Source organism: Lithobates pipiens, unplaced genomic scaffold, assembly GCF_037356315.1.
Source record: "Lithobates pipiens isolate NorthernLeopardFrog02 unplaced genomic scaffold, aLitPip1_a1.2 Scaffold_25, whole genome shotgun sequence".
Lineage (NCBI taxonomy): Eukaryota > Metazoa > Chordata > Amphibia > Anura > Ranidae > Lithobates > Lithobates pipiens.
The window spans coordinates 182,068,526-182,091,089 of record NW_027507787.1 but is presented as its reverse complement, the minus strand read 5'-3'; the positions used below and the strand labels follow the sequence as shown (position 1 = coordinate 182,091,089).

General features: G+C 40.4%; 1 protein-coding gene across 2 annotated transcripts in view; it reads right to left on the bottom strand.

The window, feature by feature from the left end:
* The window catches only part of CFAP46 (cilia and flagella associated protein 46), a 328,406-nt gene that overhangs the window by 185,555 nt on the left and 120,287 nt on the right, over positions 1–22,564 (bottom strand). The window contains exons 25-30 of one of the 2 annotated variants that reach the window (XM_077455243.1): positions 20,017–20,182; positions 17,348–17,435; positions 13,724–13,883; positions 5,392–5,575; positions 5,088–5,241; positions 1,869–2,143 (exon numbers count right to left, since the gene is read on the bottom strand). In XM_077455243.1, coding sequence (XP_077311369.1) covers positions 1,869–2,143; positions 5,088–5,241; positions 5,392–5,575; positions 13,724–13,883; positions 17,348–17,435; positions 20,017–20,182 — 1,027 coding nt within the window. Of the gene's footprint in view, positions 1–1,868; positions 2,147–5,087; positions 5,242–5,391; positions 5,576–13,723; positions 13,884–17,347; positions 17,436–20,016; positions 20,183–22,564 lie in introns of both variants that reach the window. The other variant, XM_077455242.1, reaches the window with a different exon arrangement.

The following is a 22,564-nucleotide window of genomic DNA, read 5'->3' as shown; positions in this document are numbered from 1 at the left end:
TTAGACATAAACAGCAAGACAATCTTATTTTTCTGGCAGTCTTTAGATGACACGGTGGGGTTCAATTTATTTCACCTGGAGAGTGCAAAATCTGTTGCAGCTCTGCATAGAAATCAATCAGCTTCCAGGTTTTTTTTTCAAAGCTTAAATGAACAAACTGAAAGTAGAAACTGATTGGCTACTATGCCCAGTTGCGCCAGATTCTGCACTCTTCTGTTTTAGTAAATCAACCTCTATGTTCCAGAAGACAAGAGAAATGAGGCAGGAGCCAAAGCAGACGAAGCCTAATTCAAAAAGCTTTATTTTACACGTCGTAGCAATGTGACTGCAAGTTCTCATTGGACTGTCAGTTTTTTTTATTTTTAAATGTCAATCTGAATCCTGGTTTGCTATCAATTGCACATCAGCTTAATAAAAGATCTACACAGGGCTTTTTTCAGCTGGAACTTGGTGGAACTCAGTTCCACCACATCTGGCTCAGGCCCTCTGCTCCCTGCTCACCACTATTACTTGTAAATGTTGAAGTTCGGCATTTACAAGGGACAGCTTACAGTGTTTACAAGGGACATCTTGTCTCTCAATGACTCCCACAGATCTGATCTCCTGAATGGACAAGGAAGATGCAGGTGCAGAGTAGATCCCAACTGCCCCACTGGATCATCTCCCTACAAGTGAGAGAGGAGCCACCTATAGTGTTTGGGGAGGTACTAGAGCCAACAGGGTGCTTCCGTTTAATACAGCAACACAAGTAAAACATGTGGAAAATGGTGCAGCTTTTAAGGAGGGAAGGAGAAGATGGAGGCAGTGGAAGGGGGGTTGCATGCAGAGGTCAGAGCTGAAGAGGGGTGAAAGTGAGATGTGGATGGGGGATGCAGAGGTAAGCAGCTGCGGATGAAGGCTGAACTCTGCACTCTGTGTGTAGTGCACCCATAAACTTTGCACCATGTGTAGTGCACCCCTGAACTCTGTACACTGTATGCAGCACACTCATGAACTATGCAATGTGTACATAGAACAACTGCAAACTCTGCACATACCACACCCCGGAACTCTGCACTCTGTGTGTAGTGCACCTCTGAACTTTGCACTGTGTAGTGCATCCCTGGAATTCTACACTCTGTGTGTAACATCCCCCTCCACCCAAACTCTGCACTCTGTGTGTAACATCCCCCTCCACCCAAACGCTGCACTCTGCGAGTAACATCCCCCTCCCCCGAACTGTGCACTCTGTGTGTAACATCCCCCCCCCCGAACTGTGCACTCTGTGTATAACACCCCCTCCCCCCAAACTCTGCACTCTGTAATTAATGCACTCTGGGTATTTAATGCCCCTTTAAGACCCTTGCACTGTTAGTAAAATTTGGCCACATCTACTATTTGATGCAGTTTGAAGGGTGTGTGTATGTGCGGGGAAGGTTGGTTTTGGGGGAGTCATGGTTGAGTTCTTGCACCTATTTTCTGAGAAAAAAAGCCCTGGATCTACAGTATATAATACTGAAGATTCTATTAAAATGGGCATGCAGCAATGGTAAAACATCTTTTGTGGTTTGTAAATTGTATACATTTTACTTTTAATAGGTAGTACAAGTGTCTATTTAAAGGTAAATTGCACTAAATGGGTTAGTGTATAAACATATCTTGTCTTCTTACCACTGTACAATCCCTACGCTGAGCTCTACTAAGTTCCATCCTCCCATTCTACGTTTCCTGGATGCCTGAGATTTCCCATTAATTTAAACATTTTAAGAATATCTCTGATCATCAACTTTAATCATTTTCATACACAATACACATAGAATATAAAGAATGTTATTGTCCGTATTAGCAAATTGAAGTGTTGCTGCACAAAAAGTAATTTGCCAACGTACCTGCCAAATACGGATTATATACCCATAGGCCATCAGACAGTGTTGCTCATGATTATGTGAACCCTGACCGCTAAGAGAAGCCAATAAAGTGTGAGCTCGTGCTAAGGCCTCTAGCTGTCTAATGTTCTTCAAGTCTTCCAGGGAGTTACAAGGGCTGCCAGGCTGTTCTCCCGGTCCTGTCTCGGTAACCTCAGAATTTGGATCTTGTTCACTTGCTGGCTCCTTATTCTGGGACGATTTCTTTCTAGGCTTTGGTTTTATTTTTTGAGTTTTACCTGCTTACATTTATGCACAAAAAAAAATATCTAGTAAATACCTATAAACAATATCTACATTTAACAATGGAATACATAAAGTAACAGACATGAACTGCAATACATCAAAAATAAAAACAGTCTATCGGGACTTCAGATTTTTGAATACGATTTTGCACTTTTATACACAGAGCTGAATTTAAAGGCCTATCCTTTTTGGTATATCTATCTTTACCCTGATACCTTCTGTGACAGACCTGGCCAGGACCGAGGCTTTTGGAGGGGACTGAATGCGAGCCTATTGCCCACCGATTATGGGCCCTGGCATTTGGGGGAACAGTGCTCTTTGTTAGCTGTATGCCTGGGGACCCCTGAGGTGGTGTTACTTGGATTCAGGCCCGTGTCCCCCCCCCCCCCCCCCCAAGACATACAGACTCTGGATATGTATATGCCATATTAGCAATAGTGACTGAATCATACTGTTGGGACACAAACTGTTAGATGCTAATATAATCAACTCCATCCACCTGTCTGTTGACTTGTATAATGTAAACGAGTCTAGTCTGGCTTGACACCGATTCTAAAGAGTATTTCACCTATTGTTGTTTGTGCTAATTAAAGCTGCATTGAATGAAGCAGTCCAGTGTTGATTAGATAATTAGCTCATGCTAATTAGGTTAGGTTTTAGTCATCCTGCTGTATATATTTTGTGTCAGATCTCAAATAAAGGCTATTCCTGATGTACTCCATGACTGATGTTGTCTAGTCCTTAGGGGTTCCTATAGCCAGATCCATTGGACTCGTGTTCCAGGACTTAGGAAGCGGTATACTGACGGAAACACTCAAGCCGAGTGTGGGGGATAGGTTCCGTTACACCTTCTTCACAAAATCAATGGAAATTCATTTTAATGCATGTCAATTAACATTGATGTGCTCTGCTGTATGTTTAATTGTGTATTGCAAAGCAATCTGCATTGAAGTACATTGATATGCAATATGACAGCTGTGGATGTGCATTTGAATGCATTTGCATTGATTTCAATGGAAAACGCATCAGGCAAATAAAGGCAAAGATATGTTTTTTGGGTAAAATGTTAAAAAAGTGTTTGTTTTTTTTTTCACAATAAAGTTTATCGCATAGGAAAAAATAAATAAATACAGAACACGGCGAGGTATATAAAAATACCAAATATGCAAACACACAAGGAGGTAAAATATACTTCAAATATGCATGAGTTGTAATGAACAAATAAAGTATGGCAAAATAAATGATAATTATTTGTTCTTTTCAAAGGAAATCAATATAGCTTTGAATAAACAAAGTTTAAACACGTATTCAGAGTTTTTAAGTCATCTGTTATCAGCAACACTCAAAATATTTAAGATATGTGATAATAGTCTTAAGAAATCTTATGAAGACTTGTATTAACTTTTAAAGATAGGAAATGGGTAATGAATAACGAACGAATAACAAAGAGGAGTACTATTTTATGTAGTGTTGTGTGGGCATGAGTGGAGCTCTTAAAAGTAAATTGCGCTCCTAAAAGTAAATCCACAGGAAGTTTTAATTGGAAAGAATTATTTTAAAGGTCTCTGATAGCGTGAGCATGTACCAAGGTCTGCAGCTATTGTGGAATTGAGTTGTAGTTTCTCTTTTTATAGCGATAGTTTCTTCCATTTCAACATTTTGGATTGAGTGGCGAGGGGTTAGAACCCACCATTTTTTTATTGCTGTGTCCATGCTGATGATATTCCTTTTCTATTTTTCCTGGTGACCATTGTCACTGGGACTGTAAGCAAAGTAACAAAAAATATAAAAATTTGTGTTGTCACCAGAGAAGTATTATAGGGTAAATCATTCAATGGTGATGCTTGTTCTGGGTGACAACTGCCTACGAGAGTTTCTATCTCTCTCTCTCTCTTTCTCTCTCTCTCTCCAGAGAGAAATAGAGAGTTTATCTCACTTCCACTTGTGTCTATATAACAGGAAATTAAGGAAAATCTCCCCACGTGACATACATGGAAAAAAACTGGCAGGGGTTTTAAAGCCGTTTTCCACGCTATAACATAAAACTAAAAGGCAGCAGCTACAATCCTGTAGCTGCTGATTTTTAATAATAGGACACTCACTTGCCCATGGATCCAGCACGGTCCTCAGTTCTTCACTAGCCTTCAGGTTCCCGGTACTGACATCTTAACTGTGGGCAGCTGGCTGTGCTGCTTGCAACTTCACATATGGTCGACCGCAAGGCATGCGCGAGCCACGCTGCGATTTGTGAATGGTCCTGCAGTCTTCTGGAAGATGTGACGTGTCCCAGAAGACTGCAGGGAGGGAGGAGGAGAGGGGAAGTGAATGCAGAATTGGGAGCAGGTACCTATCAAAACATGACATGCCAAATTAGGTAGAGGTATGATAGGCTTTATGCCGCGTACACACGGTCGGAGAATCCGTCGGAATGTGTCTTATCGGACCGTGTCGTCAGATAATCCGACTGTGTGTGGTATGCATCGGATTGATTCCGTCCGAATCTCCGTCGGACCCAACATGTTGGAAATATTTCCCGACCAACTGGGCCGGTCGGACATATTCCGATCATGTGTAGAGAATTTTGATCGGACCAAGTGCCACGCATGCTTAGATCAAATTCCTACATCAAAGCTATTGGCTACTAGCCTGAACGTAGTCCCATCGTAACGAAATTACGTCATCACGTTCTGAAAGATCAGATTTTTCGCCAACTTGGCCGGACCGTGTGTATGCAACAGTTTCGGACACAATCCGTCGGACTAAATCCGACGGGCAAAATCCGACGGATTTGGTTGCCAAAATCTCCGACCGTGTGTACGTGGGCTTAGATAGGTGTTAAGCCTAAGCCAAAAAAGGCTGAAACAAAAGCAGCGTTTGACTTTAAAAACACAATTCAAGTTATTATTATACTGTAAACTATACAGGTGTGCGTCTCACCTTCCTCTGCATTACTGGAGAACCTCATATGAAGCAGTATGTCCACCGCCCAATCAAGCATATTCATAACATCGCTTAGAGAAAACTGTTTGCAGTACAACCATTCTGCCAGTTCTAGCAAGTACTCCACTTTCTGCCAATCATTTTCTGGCTTCTTTAAAGACAAAATACAGAATATGCTGTAAGTAATGAATAATGCAAAACTGACTTGAAATATTCCAGGGTGTTAATGAGCACACTAGGGTCTAAGTGTCCCCTGAAACTTCAAAACTGACATGTCTATAGAAAGATCTGGTTTACGAACCTTCAAAGCATCAACTGCATTCATATAGCAGGCTAACTGTTCACGGGTGCTTCTGCAGGTTTTGGCAACATGATGCCAAATGTATGACACATAGTCTTCACTTTCATCCTTGAACTTCTGGATGTCCATGAAAAAGTTATGACCCAAACGTGCCTTTACAAGAACACGGTGTTTGAAGATGACACTGAGAAAGGAGAAATGCATTACTAGATAAATGAATCAATAAAGGCTAACTGACCAATGAGGACAAACAAATTTAGCCTACCTGAAAAGACAACATTATTTTTTTTTAATGTAGAATTTAAACATTTAAAGGGTAACTCCACTTTCAAATCAAATAAAGAAAACATAATATATCACATATGATTCCGGCACTAATCATTTTGTAACTGAATGTTATTAAAAATGACCTTTCCTTTTCAATCTGCAGCCAATGTAATTTTCTTATAATACATTACAATATGGCTACCTGGAGTTGATCTGTACACAGAGTGTGTACTGACCACTCCCCAGAAACAACATTTCCTGCTTGTGTGATTGGCTCACCAATTTTTCCAGAAGTCTGCCTAAGATACAAGTCAGATTTCAGGCATCCCTTGCAACAAAAATGTCATTTTTTGAAAGATACTTTCAATAGGACATTAGACCACACATGAATTTCTTCAGAATAACAAAAGGTAGGAATCTAAAAGTCTCAACGTTTGTTATAATCCTTGCAATGTACATTGATCACCCAGAGGGAAATGTTTTTTTCTCAACAAAGGTGGAGTTGCGCTTTAAAGTGGGGTTCCACCCTAAAGTGGAACTTCCGCTGATCGGAACCCTCCCCCCCCCTCCGGTGTCACAATTGGCACCTTTCAGGGGGGAGGGGGGGTGCAGATACCTGTCAAAGACAGATATTTACACCCACTTCCGGGCATAGACTCCCGTGTGAGTTTATGCTATTTCCTGTCCTGCCGCGCTGTCTGCTGGGACACATACGGGTCCCAGAGACAGCGCGGACAATTCCTATTGCGCTGCGCGACTCGCACATGTGCAGTAGGGAACCGGGAAGTGAAGCCGATTCGCTTCACTTCCTGATTCCCTCACCTAGAATGGTGGCGGCAGCAGCCGAGAGCTGAGCGATCGATCGGCCTCGGCTGCCGGCATCACTGGACCCCGGGACAGGTGGGTGTCCATTTATTAAAATTCAGCAGCTGTAGTATTTGTAGCTGCTGGCTTTTAATATTTTTTTCCTCAGTACAGTCCCGCTTTAACAACCATTTATACTCCATCTATCTATATCAAGGTTAGATGCTATGGATGAACCCTGACCATTCCACTGCTTATTAAATAATTATCTCTACATGCCTTGTATGAATTGTAAGTTCTGTAACAAACAGGTTATTGCGATTTGTGTTAGTCATTAGTAAACACAGCATTTTGAAGAATTGAACAACCATTTTTATGCAATCCCAATTCTAAAAAGGTTGGGACGCTATGTAAAATCTACAAAAAAACTGAATGTAATGATTTGCAAATCTCATGTTTAAATTGAGAAAATGTACCATTTTAAGAAAACAATTAGGTAATTTTGAAATTGATGGCAGCAAAAAAGTTGGGACGGAACCATGTTTACCACTGTGCAGCATCCCCTCTTCTTTTAAACAACAATCTGAAAACATTTGGTAATTGAGGAGACCAGTTGCTGGAGTTTTGGGAGAGGAATGCTGTCCCATTCTTGCCTGATATAGGATTCTAACTATTCAATAGTCCTTGGTCTTCTTTGTTGTAGTATTAATTTCAAGCACCAAATATTTCCATCTGGTAAAAGGTCTGGACTGCAGGCAGGCCAGGTAGGCACCCAGACTCTTCTACTACGATATCATGCTGTTGTCATAGGTGCAGTATGCAGTTTAGCATTTTCCTGCTAAAACATGCAAGGCCTTCCCTTAAAAAGACATAACCTGGAAGGCAGCATATGCTGCTCTAAAACCTGCATATATCTTTCGGCACTGATGGTGGCTTTTTGGATGTGCAAGTTGCCCATTCCATACGCACTAATGAGTCCCGGTACCATCAGAGATGCATTGAACTGAGTGCTGATAACAAGCCAGAAGGTTTTTTTCTAATTTAGTCCAGAGGACGCAGTGTCCATGGTTGCCAAGAAGAATGTAAAATTTTGATTTGTCTGACTACAGAAGAGCTTTCCACTTTGCACCAGACCATTTTAAATGAGCTTTGTCCCAGAGAAAACAGTGGCGCCTCAGGATCATTTTCATATATGGCTTCTTCTTTGCACGATAGAACTTTACCTTACATTTTTGGATGGTATGGTAAACTGTGTTCAAAGACGGTGACGTTTGGAAGTATTCCTGAGCCCATGCAGCGATTTCTATCAAAAAATTCATGCCTGTTTTTAATGCAATGCCATCTGAGAGCCGTCGATTACAGGGCATTCAATCTTGTATTTCGGCCTTGTCCCTTGTGCACAGAGATTTTTCCAGATTCTCTGAATATGATGATATTATTATGTACTGGAGATGATGATATTTTTTGTGTATGGTTGGTTACTCTCATGCTACCTTTGAGTGTGAAATAAAAAAAGAAGGTGATCCAGCTGCTGCAGACACTCAGAAGGTTATCCTTCGCTATTATGGTGAATGTGCGTATGAAGTAAATAGTGCTGCCCTACCAGAATAAATGTGCAATGTGCTATGCGTATCCTGCAAAACCAACAAAATTTATAAAAACGTACGCAACTTAAAATTGGTGATACAAAGTGTACTGATCTGCGCACATATATATTTTCCAAAGGCAGCAAACAAATAGATGTAATCAGTGTGATTATAGAAGTATAAAAATGTGCAAGTACGCAAAACACATATATGCTGTTGTACATCCCATTACCATTAACTGCATGTGTCCATGAAGATTTACTGTAGTACCGTCCCTTTTCACTGTGGTGTCACCTCTGTGCTATCTAGCCTCTCACCTCAATTCAGCTCAAGATAAGATGGTGGTCATAGATACCACATGGTTAAAGTACATGTAAACCCAATTCATGAAATTTGACCTAGGCACATATATCTGTAGTGTTTTCTTATCTCTCTACAAAGCTCTAAATTTGGTGTCTTTATGCTGCTCTGTTCTTCTGTTATCAGCATGACAAGTTCACTAAAGCCCCATACACACTATCAGTTTTTCTGCTGAGTTTTTCCTTCAGATTTACCAAAACCATGTAGTGCAAGGGCCTGCCTGATTGCATACAAATGGAAACTCCTAAGGTTTGACCTCATATTATATGGTTTTGGTAAATCTGAAGGAAAAACTCAGCAGAAAAACTGATAGTGTGTATGGGGCTTAAGATGGGAGATAAAAGCAGCTGAAAATTTGTGTTGTGGGTGGTTGCTTTAAATAGATTAGCAAGGAGCCTGTCTTGTCACAGCACAGCACTGGCAGTATCTTTGTTCTTCTGCCAATGTGAAGGGCAGGGGGGTGCCTTTCCTCAAATCAGCTGTCTCCCAGTATAAGCAAAGTGAAAATTCTAACCTGATGTAAGAATTCTAAAGCTGGAGAAAAGTAGATAGACATGTAAAACTTATGTAGAGAGATTTTTTCCATCACTGTGTATCATCTGAGACTGTTCAATTCACTGGGTATGCTGTAGTGGCGGTTTGGCGGCGCTGTCCCATTGTTTTCAATGGGCAAGGGCGCTTTAGGAGCGGTGTTTACACCACTCCTAAATCGCTGCAAAGATGCAGCTTGCAGGACTTTTTTACCATCCTCTTTACGGTTCTTTACGGACACTAAGCAGGTGATATTTTTAGCTCTGTAGTGCCTGTAAAGCACCTCAGTGTGAAAGTAGCCTAAAAGCGCCTGTGCTCTGGTCAGGAAGGGGGTAAAATCTTCTGGGGCTGAAGTGGTTAAGCAAGCACTTTTGTTAGCCCTGGATCAGACCTGCACAACATTCAGGAGGAATTTTTGATCTTTCCTCTTTAAAGGTAAAGAATTCCTCCCAAACATTGTGCAGTTCTAATCCCGAGCTACCGTAAGTGCTTGCTTGAAGTCATTGCTGCCAATGAGTTTGACCAGCTAGGATTCACTTACTTTTTTCCTTCCACACTGTGAAGTTTTAATGGATATGTTCAATACCGACATGAGAATATGATTGTGTGTTATCAGCTTAAAGCAGTGTTCCACCCTCCCACCCTCTCCAAAAATTTAAAGTCAGCAGCAACACATACTGTAGCTGCTGACTTTTAATCTTAGGACACTTACCTGTCCTGGAATCCAGCGAAGTTGGGACAGGTTATCTGTCAAAAACAGGTACCTGCTCCACCCCCACTTCCCCCTGTAAGGTGCCAAATGTGGCACTGGAAGGGGGTAGGAATCAGATAAGCAGAAGTTCCACTTTTGGGTGGAATTCCACTTTAAGTACGTCGTGTTTGTCTATTGTTGTGACTTTTAAGCACTTTCAAACTGGACCATTTTGCTGGCTTAGGACCAGACCACTTTTTGCGATTCGGCACTGCGTCACTTTAACTGACAATTGCGCGGTCGTGCAACATGGCTCCCAAACAAAATTGACGTCTTTTTTTCCCCCACAAATAGACCTTTCTTTTGGTGGTATTTGATCACCCCTGTGGTTTTTATTTTTTGCGCTATAAACAAAAATAGAGCGACAATTAAAAAAAAAAAACACATTATTTTTTACTTTTTGTTATAATAAATATCCCCAAAAAAATCTAAAAAAAATGTTTTTCCCTCAGTTTAGGCCGATATGTATTCTTCTACATATTTTTGGTAAAAAAAAAAATCTCAATAAGCGATTATTGATTGGTTTGCACAAACGTTATAGCGTTTACAAAATAGGGGATAGTTTTATGGCATTTTTATAAATGTTTTATTTTTTTTACTAGTAAGGGCTGCTATCAGCGATTTTTATTGTGACTGCGACATTATATCGGACATTTTTGACACATTTTTGGGACCATTGTCATTTATACTGCAATCAATGCTATACAAATGAATTGATTCCTGTATAAATGACACTGGCAATAAAGAGGTCAACCAGGGGGTAGCAGTGTAGGGGTTAAGTGTTCCTAGGGGCGTGTTACTAACTGTGGGGGGCTAGGCTTTGTGTTAGTGAACACTGATCTCTGCTCCAATCACATGGAGCAGAGATCAGTGTCACTTGTTGCTAGGCAGAACAGGGAGATGCTGTTTACAACGGCATCTCCCCGTTCAGCCGTCCTGTGAGACGATCGCAGGTATAAATTGCGGCGATCGAGTCCGCGGGACCCGTGACCGGACTCACGGGGGTCCCAACCGACACGCGAGCGCAACGGCGGCGGCATATAGAAATGGACATACCTTTATGCCAATATGCCTGCCCGTGCCATTCTGCCGAAGTACATCGGCGTGCGCCGGTCGGGAAGTGGTTAAGAGGATCTGATCACATTTGATGGCAAATTATCACAGAAAACAAGTTAATTCCAAGAGGTTCTTATCATTTTTTTCTTATTATTAAATATATATATATATATATATATATATATATATATATATATATATACACATACACACACACACACACACACACACACAGTATATACCTGTGTACCTGAAGCTTTCCAATGCCTTGGTCCAGTTTCCTCCTAATGCTTGTGAGTCTAACTCTGTTCTCTGTTTACTATAAATAATCTAAGACTATCATGGGAAATAAAGTGGGAAAAGAAGAAAATAATCCACCAGCCTTTATAAGTAATAAATGAATGGGGAAGTAAACAACCTACCCTCAGTTTGTTTCAGCAATCATACACATCTATATCTGGATATCTGTAAAGATCAAAAGTTCTCACCAGTGACAAGGTCACAAGTGTTACATGGCCCTTAATCTACTGACTGGTTAGTCGTGTTATAATGCCAATAATATCATCTCGACAACCCAGCCCATGAGACTTCAAATACAGAAAAGGCACATAAGAACAAGTCAATTCTTTTTTTGGCCATTGAAATATAGAGATGCTCCACTGCAAAATGTATATAGAAAGTCAAGAAATGTGTAAAAGGCATTGAAAACACTTGAAACTCTAGTAGGTACTTATAGTAATGATGTTGTCGCAAATTATTTACAGATATCGGGACTGCAGACTGGAGGGGAAAAAGGCATTGATGAGTATTATTTAACTGAAATAGGGTTTTCTGAGACTGCAATTTGATTTATTTCCCCCCACCTGCTGATTAGAAACAGTGCTGTGGCATTCTAAACATGCTCCTAGGCTGATATTTGCTTGAAGGATAAAAAAATGACAAGAGTTGTCATGCAATTAAAGCAGGTATATGTAAAATTGTCACAGTCAACCATTTCACATTCTAGATGGAGAAGACACACAAAGCCGATGAAATCCCTTGCACAAAAAGACACAGATTAGCTATAGACAGATGCTTGAATCAGGTAATGCCTTTACAAAAGCACCCAGGAACAGTTTTTTAAATGTAGTAAACTACATAGAAGATAAGAGAAAAGGTGCATAGGTATATGACTAATTTGCAAAGTATGACTTTTGTCTTATTTTAGCATGTTTATCATTACAGTAAATGTTGCGTAGGTGAGGAAGTACATAAAATGCACATGGCATATTCACAATAATTACAGAGTCGCATGACTTATGCTAAAGCGAGGTTCTATAACATATTCAACAATAACATTTAACCTTAACAATACATATTTTATTTATCACTTATGTATAACCATAACTAAGCTTACACAGTCAAATACAACAGTACTGATAATTATGACATTTGAGAACTGGAGATGATGAGATGTTAGCCTTTATACTGTAATATCTTGGCTTCTAAAAGGTAGTACTGTAAGGATCATCAGATTCAGCAAGCATTTATAAGGCCCCTAAAAAGTTTGTATAGCCAAAATGGTTTTCCAATTTTGGGCATATTAGGGAAAGGTTCAGTCCCTTAATTTTTTCTTTTGCCATTGGAAAAAAAAAAACCTTCATCTCCTATTTAGGAGATGCAACAGGGACGTTAAAAACAAACAAAAAAAAAAAAAAAACAGGGGAATACCTCTCTTGTTTGGCTCCAGAACAGGTGCTCCCATTGTTCTTGTGACAACACTTACATTTTGGATTTATCCATCACTTTGTCTCAACAATAATGGTGTCCAGGACACAGGAGTCACAGGGGAGCTACGTTGGAACCCCCCCCCACGATAGCAAGGATAACTTGTCACAGATTTGTGGTAGTGTTGAATTGTAAATCTGTTAACTTTCTGAACATTTTCACTAGCAGGTTGCACACTCACAAAGCACTTGAAGCACAAGTTCTAGTTGACACTTTTCCAATTTGTAGAAACTTGTTTGGCAAATCTCTAGCAAGAGCAAAGTTGTAGTAACAGCGAGAGCTCTGCAAGGCTACAGCATGAAAATTCAGGGACCCCTGTGGTGGGACGACTATTGCACAACACAACTGAACCAGAGCTTGCAGTAGACTTGCAGAATATTTGCAAAGAAAGCTGACTTGGAGTCATACAATGAGGACCTGAGGCAATCGTGAAACAAACTTGTGAAGCCTGGCAAGTCTAGCAATAGCTTAGCAAGTACTTGCAGCATAATTGCTTCCTATCTGGGCTTGGTCAAAGGTCTTAATCAAGGAGTGAAAAGCTGGTATTTTCTGAAAATACATAGAAAGGGCACTTGATAGTGTTGCACTTGATATGGCTGCCTGAGAGCCAAATGCTAGTCCAAAAACAGCTGCAGAAAGGAGAGCATTCATCCAAGAAAACTCTCAGGTGGAAGCCTTGAGAAGTAGATCTTCAACATCTGATGATAGATCCAAATAGCGATCCAAATAGCGATTTTCAGTCTCTCAGCTCCCCATCATGCTCCTCCCACCTAGTAACAAGTTATTTTACAAATATGACCATTGCGCATATTTGGGTCATGACATCACCTGTATCCCTGTTTATATTTAGCTTTTGGCTGGCAAATTTCTCACATAATAAAGAGAAGAAGTCTGGGCTGATTTATACGATTAGCTAGCTATATTAGGACTGAAGGCAAGTACAAGTCCAGGCTGCTTGCACTCAAGGGGACAACTTTTGCTTTTTTGCTTCTGCTCTTATCAGCTAAGGTTACTCAGTGCTCAGGAAAGCTGCAAAGAAAAAAATCAGGTCTCCGGTCATGTGGCAGAGCTGTGCAAATATCAAAACTAGATGAACAGAATGCAAATCTTTTGACAAGTAAATAACCCCCACATATGTGGGCATTTAGCTTGTTTGTACGGAGTTCAGCTTTAATAAACGAGTAGAGCCAAAAAGAAGTAACAAACTTACAGTCTGTGTCTAGTACGTGGCAGAATGTTGATGGCTTCATCCAGTACTTTGAGACCTGATTCCCAATCATTCTTATCAGCATGTAATATGAATAGCAGCTCATAAAGTCCAGCTTTCAGGCTTAACTCCTCATTATACCCAGCTGATTCACTGGAGATGGCTGCAACACAATAGCATTACATAGATTAAGGCCAAAGAGGTAAAGGGAACAGATTAAAGTCAAAGAGGTTAAGGTATGACAGGAGCTGTACAATTAACATATTTCAGCATCTGAGTAGGACAAATACTGTTATTAGGATACATCAATGTGTTATTGGCCCAAAATGTATTGTGCAGCCTCTAATTAGAACAAATACATGAAAGGATCCAGCAATCCTTATGGGTCTACATGTGACAGTCAATAATAAGCCATGGTTCTCTAGATGAGTGTATTTTTCACTGACAGTCTGTTACTAACTAGAAGATATAAATCTGAGTAGATGAACTCCAGTAGAGTACTTGCATATTTAACATCAGGTCCACAGATCGTAACATGAATATGACCAACAAGGTTCTTCCATTATTTTAACTATAACAGCAACCCTCCTCCAATATGTTGGCAACTCTAATACTGTACAATGAGACCGAGTATGGCCAGCTTAAGAAAGATCATTCATGCAAAGTACAGTGATACTTCAGTTCACGAACACTTCTGTTCACAATCGACTCGGTTCGTGAACAGAAGATTTCACAAAAATTAGCTTTGACTCACGAACACAAGCTGCGGCCGTCTTCCCTGCTCTGACACGTTCATATTGAGAGGAGCAGTGCAAGATGAGAGTCTTAAGAGAACCTGTCCACTCAGATAGGGGTTTCTGCCCCCTAACTACCATGAGGGTGGGCTCACTTTATTGGGAATCATGGAAAAACAATTCATTTGAATTCTACAACTTTATTATACTCTCAGATGATCTTTTCCTGCATGCACAGTGTTGTTTTCTGGCCCCTAGATTAGTCATTTAAATTGGGGTTTGGAATTGTTTCAAAGAGCTATCTTTTTTTTTCCTTTTTAGATGTACACATTAAAGAGGTCAGCTTAATGTAAAAGACCGTATGTAACATATGTTTAAAATCCTTTTTTTTTTTTTTTTTGTACATACAGTTCATGCTGTGTGTGTGTGTGTGTGTGTGTGTGTGTGTGTGTGTGTGTGTGTGTGTATACACACACAGTAAAATTCTGAAATGTATGTACAAAAAAAAAAAGGATTTAACCACTTGGGTACCGCGCTATTGCAAAATGACGGCAACAGCGCGGACCCACATTTCCGGGACTACGTCTATTGACGTCGTCCCGGATACGAGCGGCCTGCACGCCCCCTGAGGGGCGCGCGCGGCGCGCTCTGTGATCGGTGAGTCCGTGAGACTCGCCTGATCACCGATCCGTGTAAGGGGTCGATCCCGACCCCTTATCACGTGATCAGCTGTCAGCCAATGACAGCTGATCATGTGATAAAACGGAGCCGGTAATCGGCTAGTATTCCTCCTCGCGCTGACAGCGCGAGGAGAAAAAAAAAAAGCCGATCGCCGGCGGCCGTGTTCGGGACATCAGTCCCGATCACGGCCAGCAATTTAAGCGGACACCTGCCCCCTGCCAGTGCCCACCTGCCACCCGCAGTGCCATCCTGAAATAAAGTAAGTGCCCCCCTGTCAGTGCCACCCAGCAGTGCCCATAGTGCCCACAGTGCCACCCAGCAGTGCCCACAGTGCCACCCACAGTGCCACCCAGCAGTGCCACCCACAGTGCCACCCAAAATCTGCCTCAAAGGTGCTGCACCCCAGTGCCGCCCATCAGTGCCCAGCAGTGCCGCCCATCAGTGCCCAGCAGTGCCGCCCATCAGTGCCCAGCAGTGCCACCTATCAGAGCCACCTATCAGTGCCACCTATCAGTGCCACCTATCAGTGCCCATCAGTCCCATCTATCTGTGGTACCTATCAGTGCCCATCCGTGCCACCCATCCGTGCCACTTATCCGTGCCACCCATCCGTGCCATCTTATCTGTGCCCATCTTTGCCCATCAGTGCCGCCTTATCTGTGCCCATCGGTGCCGCCGTATCTGTGCCTATTAGTGCCGCCTTAACTATGCCTATCAGTGCCCACCAGTGCAGCCCATCAGTGCCCACCAATGCAGCCTATCAGTGCCGCCTAATCAGCGCACTTCAATGAAGGAGAAAAATGACCCGTTTGCAAAATTTTATAACAAACTATTAAAACATGATTTTTTTATTTTTTTTTGCATCTTTTTTTGTTTGTTTAGCAAAAAATAAAACTCCGAGCTGTAACTAAATACCACCAAAAGAAAGCTCTATTTGTGGGAAAAAAATGATAACAATTTCATTTGGGTACAGTGTTGTATGACCGCGTTATTGTCACTCAAAGTGCATCAGCGCTGAAAGCTGAAAATTGGTCTGGGACTGAGGGGGGTTTAAGTGCCCAGTAAGCAAGTGGTTAAACATACATATACACACACACACACATATATATATATATATATATATATATATACATACATACATACATACACAAAAAAAAGTTCAGAACAGATTAACCTGATTTACATTGAAACCTATGGGAAAACTTGCTTCAGTTCAACCAATTAGGTTTGTGACCAGAGTCGTTTCACAAATGAACTTCTTGAACCGAGGTGCCACTGTATATTTCTTAAGCTGACTATACATGTTACAGTCTGAGAGTACAATCTCCATATATCTCTTTTAGATATACCAAAACTATGCAAGATAACTGATGGTATATACAGTAATACGCACACAAATTTCTGGAAGAATTATATTTATATAATCTGGCACTGTTGCATATGTGTTTTAGAGTATTTTTTTTTTCCAAAAGAAAACTGCCACCATTTCTGGAACAATATATCAGCAAATGAAGGATTGGCCACGTCTGGTATGGTCATGTCATACTGAGATATTTAAAAATAAGTAGACTGTAATGATTTATTTCAGTATCTTCAAAACAGGAACAAGTCAAAATCTGCAATAAAGTTAGTAAACAATAATCAAAATATTTAATAAATAGTTCCCTGGAGAGTACCTTTAAAGTGGAAGTAAACCCATGGATTTAAACAGTTAAAAAAAAAGGCATGCCAGGAATGCTAACTGCACATTGGCTGTGCTCTCAGCCAAACTATCAAACCATCCAATGGCTGGTGTCATAACGAATCACATGTGCAGCACCATAGCAGTTGAAGATTAAACAGAGGCAAAGATGGCAGCTTCGTTGGCTGAAAAAGATAGGGGAGTTTACTTCCACTTTAAGTGAAGAGTTGCCAAGAGCTCTAGACAACGGAGTTGGCCAGTAGCTGTTATCATTGCAAAGACCTTCTTTTAATAATTCACATCTGAACCATTCCAACAACATGTACATTTCCACTCTTTTGGATCATCCAACAACATATACGCTTTCCAGTCATTAATAAATAATAGTGAGCAGTTTTACAGTATGGAAAATCTTGACATATACTTAATTAACTCAAGGCTTGTCAATCCTTAATGAACATTCTTCTTATGATAACTTACAAGAATAGACAGGTGAAGACGTCTTTCGAGCAGGATTACTAACTCACGTACCTTTAGGACTATCTGGGTCATGCACTTTACGGTTTTCCATGTCCATCATAGGCCACAGGTGAAATAAAGTGGTATCATTCTCTGACCCCTGAAAAAAGAAAATACACATTATTAACAATGAGGTCCTCGGGGAACCTCCTAAGCACAAATATGGAATAGCTATATATTCTTAAAATCTCATTACTTTTCATTTGGGCGAATTGCAAATAAGAACAAATGAATAATTAATTGAGCTACTTTGAATAAGAAACAGTTTCTGTTTGATTAGTTTTAGTATGTCTGTGAAGATTTTTATTTATCCCATTGACGCTGTTTCATCACACACCCAAATGGCTTCCTTCAATGAGTGTTGATAATATACCCCAATGTTTATAGCCACACTGGCAATGTAGTCATTTTAGCCAAACACAATTGCGTTTTTAATGTTTTTGGAGAGAAGCTGATTGTCCAAGAACATGACAGAAGCAGTGATAGTTTGTTAAAATGGGTCCCTTAGAATAAGTCACTTACAGTATGTGAACAGCAGGATTGCAAGTCCTAAAATCCAGTTCACACAAGTGAAATTTCTCCTGTACCTGCTAATGCACTGCTATGCATGACAATGTAAACCACATTATTCTCTATGGTGCATGTTTGCATCAATGCAACATGGTACAGTGTGCGATTTTTTAAAAGGTGCAGGTGATTCCTTTGCGCAAAATATTGTATTTTTGGTAGGGTTTTGTGCTCAACAATCAGTCTGATCTGATAAGTAATTTAGTGAAAGCTGTTTTTTCTATTGAATGTCAAAGGTGGGCTTTGACTTAAATAAGAACTCCAGCTTTTCCTCCCCAAAACAACAGGTGCGTTGTGCATGTAAATGAATCACAACCCCAGTATCAGTTATTCTGTATCTTACCTACTTTAGTCGCATACAGCAGATTTCTGTGCCTGTGATGTCACTCCTCCTCCTGGCTGAATTTCAAAGTTACTACACTCTCAGTTACCTAGTAGCCAAGCTCCGACATGTTTCGTCATTCACTTGACTTAATCATGGGGTTCCGCTAAAAATCACCAATGCTTTGGCAATCAGCTGTGTTAAAGTGTGCTGTGGCTTGACTTATTTGGCGTGGTTACAAGTTTTTAAATGTGAGTGTAACTTAAGAGGATCTTCTTATGTGTGATTAAAAGTTTTTTTACGGTATCACGCTATGGGAGCATTTCCTTTTTTCTATTTCATGAGAGCACTGTCTATGAAAGTGTCAATTGGGTCAGCTTTGCTCCCACTGAAGTGAAGGATTGTATGCCTATCATCCACATCCCTGCAAAAAGGGTTTGGAAAGCGCTTTTCTGCCAAACACGTTGAGTGTGAGGCTGATTTAGTCGGTGAGTTAATTCACATAAGGGGGAGAGGAATCACATTTCACAGCGGTGTGGTGAAGAAAAGGCGGTATGAGAGAGAAAAAAACACTGATCAATATTGCTTGTTAAAGTGAAATATGTTTTGGAGACTCACGGACTTTTGCAACATTGTATGAACACTGCATATGCTCTGCAATACTCCCTGAGGAGTGTTTAAATTTATAGTGTGATCTATCACTTATTCACTGGGTTATTTATTTTTATTTAAAGCGGGAGTCCGCCGTGACTCCGCGTTTTTTTTTTTTTTTTAAAAGCCAGCAGCTACAAATACTGCAGCTGCTGACTTTTAAAATAGTGACACTTACCTGTCCAGCGCGCCCGCGATGTCGGCACCCGAAGCCGATCTCTAGATCGTCTCTCGGGTCCCGCCGCCGCCATCTTCGGTATGGGAATCAGGAAATGGAGCCTTTCGGCTTCATTTCCCGGTTCCCTACTGCGCATGCGTGAGTTGCACTGCGCAATAAGGACGGTCCCCGCTGTCTCTGTGTGTTTCCCAGCAGGCAGCGGGGCGCTTGCGGAAAGGGGCGGGCACTTGCGGAAAGGGGCGTAATCTACGCCCCTTTCCGCAGAGAGCTATCCCAGAAGTGGGTGCAGATACCTGTACTGTACAGGTATCTGCACCCCCCTCCCCCCTGAAAGGTGCCAATTGTGGCGCCGGAGGGGGGGAGGGTTCCGATGAGCGGAAGGTCCACTTTAGGGTGGACCTCCACTTTAATGTTTATTTACTATTAATATTTTTTTTATTTTTTATTTATGTATACAATTTTTTGGAGCTATATCTGATGCACTTTGTAGTATAATATTTAGTGGTGTAATAGTCACTTGGTTTAGCGCCACGTGTTTCAATTATTTATAATAGGAACAAATACACAGAAATTACACATTATTTTAAGTGGCTGCTTAGTGGGGAATGATTCTTTTGCTGGAAGCGCAGTGGTAAATACACAGGTGAAAGGGCATTAGTGAGTGTATTATTGATTTGCACAATATAATATATGAGTTTCACTTGTTAAATTGAGTTACTCAAATTAACTTTTTGATGATATTCACATTTTTTGAGATGCATCTGTATTTAGTTTGGATGCATTTGACAGGAAATTAATCTTAATTTTTAGATAATATCCAACACTGACCACAGGTTTGGTAATGGTGTAATCTGGTATATATGGTAAATCTTCCTGTAATGACGAACACTAAAGTTAGAAGGGAAGATACAAGCATTCTCTGTCATCGGAAAGCCCATTATGAAGTATACTGTGATTCTTTACCTGTTTCTGCTTGGTTTCTGCTTCATTCAGGGCCTTAATAACACAAATAACAGAATCCTTAAGAGGTTCTCGCTCTTTAGCAGATTTTGTCAGTGGAGAGCAAGCATACCAGAAATGCTTAGTTGCCTGTAGTGTCAGAGATGGGCTCCTGGCTTCACTTCCGAATCTGAAGAGATCACATTATACCATGAAGCAAACTTGAAACATACCAATCACACATATAATATACTAGGGCTAAGCTACAGTGGGTGGAGAGGGGGCAACTAAAGGGGTCCAACCTTGACTGCTCCATAAGTGTGTGCTTACAACCAGTACTAATTATTGTGTGCTACCATACTCTTTATCGGTCTAAACAAACCTATTCTAAGGACACGTTATTACACTATATTAGTGATATTCCATTACCATCCCACTCCCCTAACTCACAGAGTATGCTAGATGCCCCTCTAACAATGGAGAAATTACAGACAGTGACCAGCTTCTTTCCTAAAGCAAAAGCACCGGGGGGAAGGATGGGTTGCCAATTGAAGTGTATAAGACATATAGCGTTGACATATTTCCCAGTTTACTTAACCACTTCCATACCGGGCCTGTTCTGGCACTCCTCTCCTACATGTAAAAATCATAGTTTTCTTCTAGAAAATTACTCAGAACCCCCAAACATTATATATGTTTTTAGCAGAGACCATAGGGAATAAAATGGCGGTCATTGCAACTTTTTATGTCACACTGTATTTGTGAAGCAATTTTTCAAACGCTTTTTTGGGGAAAAAACGGTTTAATTTATTAATAAAAAAAAACATGAACGTTAGCCCAATTTTTTTGTATAATGTGAAAAATTATGTTATGTCGAGTAAATAGATACCCAACATGACACACTTTAAAATTGCGCACACTGGTGGAATGGTGCCAAACTTCAGTACTTAAAAATCTCCATAGGCGACGCTAGGAGTTCTTGAGCTAGAATTGTTGCTCTCGCACTAATGTTTGCGGCAATACCTCACATGTGTGGTTTGAACGCTCTTTATAAATATGGGTGCAATCTACATATGCTTTTGCTTCTGTGTGGAGCATGCAGGGACGGGGCAATCTAAAACATTTTTTTTATTGTTTATTTTATTTTTTCAATTTTTTTTTACACTTTCCCTTTACATTTTTTTTTTATCACTTTTATTCCTATTACAAGGAATGTAAACATCCCTTGTAATAGGAATAGGGCATGACAGATCTGCTTAATGGTCCTCTAGGCAGAAAAGACAGAGAAAAAAATAAATAAAAAACAACAATCTTGGCCTTTTCAGCTGTCACTTGATGCTCATAAAGCTTTTGACAGCATAGAATGAGCATACTTGTGGGCAGTAATGCGTACGTTTGAGTTTGGAGAGGGTTACATTTCATGGATCCAACCATGCTCGCAGGGTGGTCATCGTGGAGGCGGGCAAAATATCCCCCCAGTTTTGACCTACATAGGGGCACTAAAAAGGGCTTCCCCTTGTCTCCACTTTTATTTTCCCTTGCCATTGAACCCATGGCAGCACTTATTTTATTGTGGTTTTCAATATGGGACACTACAAGAGAAACTAAATATTGCTACCATATGTTTCATATCTTTCTTTTGTTGCCCAGGCCTAGCACGACGTTAAAGTAGATGTAAATCCAATCACTACTTTATATACCGTAAGTCTTAACATGTTAACATAATATAAAGTTGTCGTCAAGAATGCTAAAGCTGTTACCATCCACTGTTCTGAATATGATATAGGTCCAAAATCAGCCCATTCTATCTGGAGACCTCTCCAGTATCTTTGTTTTTAATTCCCCTTCTAACACTTACGATGCATTTATATGGTTCATTAACCTAGTACACAGCAATTTATTGCCATTTTCTGTGAAACTATATGTTTGACATAAAAAAAAAGAAAATTAAAAATAATATATATATATATATATATTTTTTTTTTTTTTTGTACATAATTTTACTATAATGGTGTATTATGTACATGTTATATTATTTGCATGTTAACTGCATGATGTTATCATCCTCATTGAATGTACCAGCTATGACATGTGTTACCTACACAAAATTTAATAAAATTTAGGATGCATCAAAACATAAAAAATACCTGGTGATCATGCCATTCATTTCCTTGTTCAAGCACTTCCTGTTATGAGGTGACAACTGTCTCAGCTGTGCTCCTGCTTTGTTATGCCGTTATACAGTGCATGCATTTGGTGGAGAGTACTAATGGCCATGCTAATACATATTTCACAGGCATAGTACACCAACCTTGGTAAACTGGTCCTCAACAATGACGTGCAGCCAAAGCTAGAGCTGGTGTGTGTAGACAGAAAGTGTTTGAAAAGGGCTGGGTAGGATCAGCTGCAATCAGATGCAAAATATGATTTTTGTACTTACCTAAAAAATCTTTTTCTTGGAGACACCGGGACAGCAGAAGGAAGTCATTCACTGCTTGGTCACCAGAAGATTGTACAGGAAGATTGCACTGTGGTAAAAACAAAAATGTAGGCCAGTCTAAGATAATCCCTC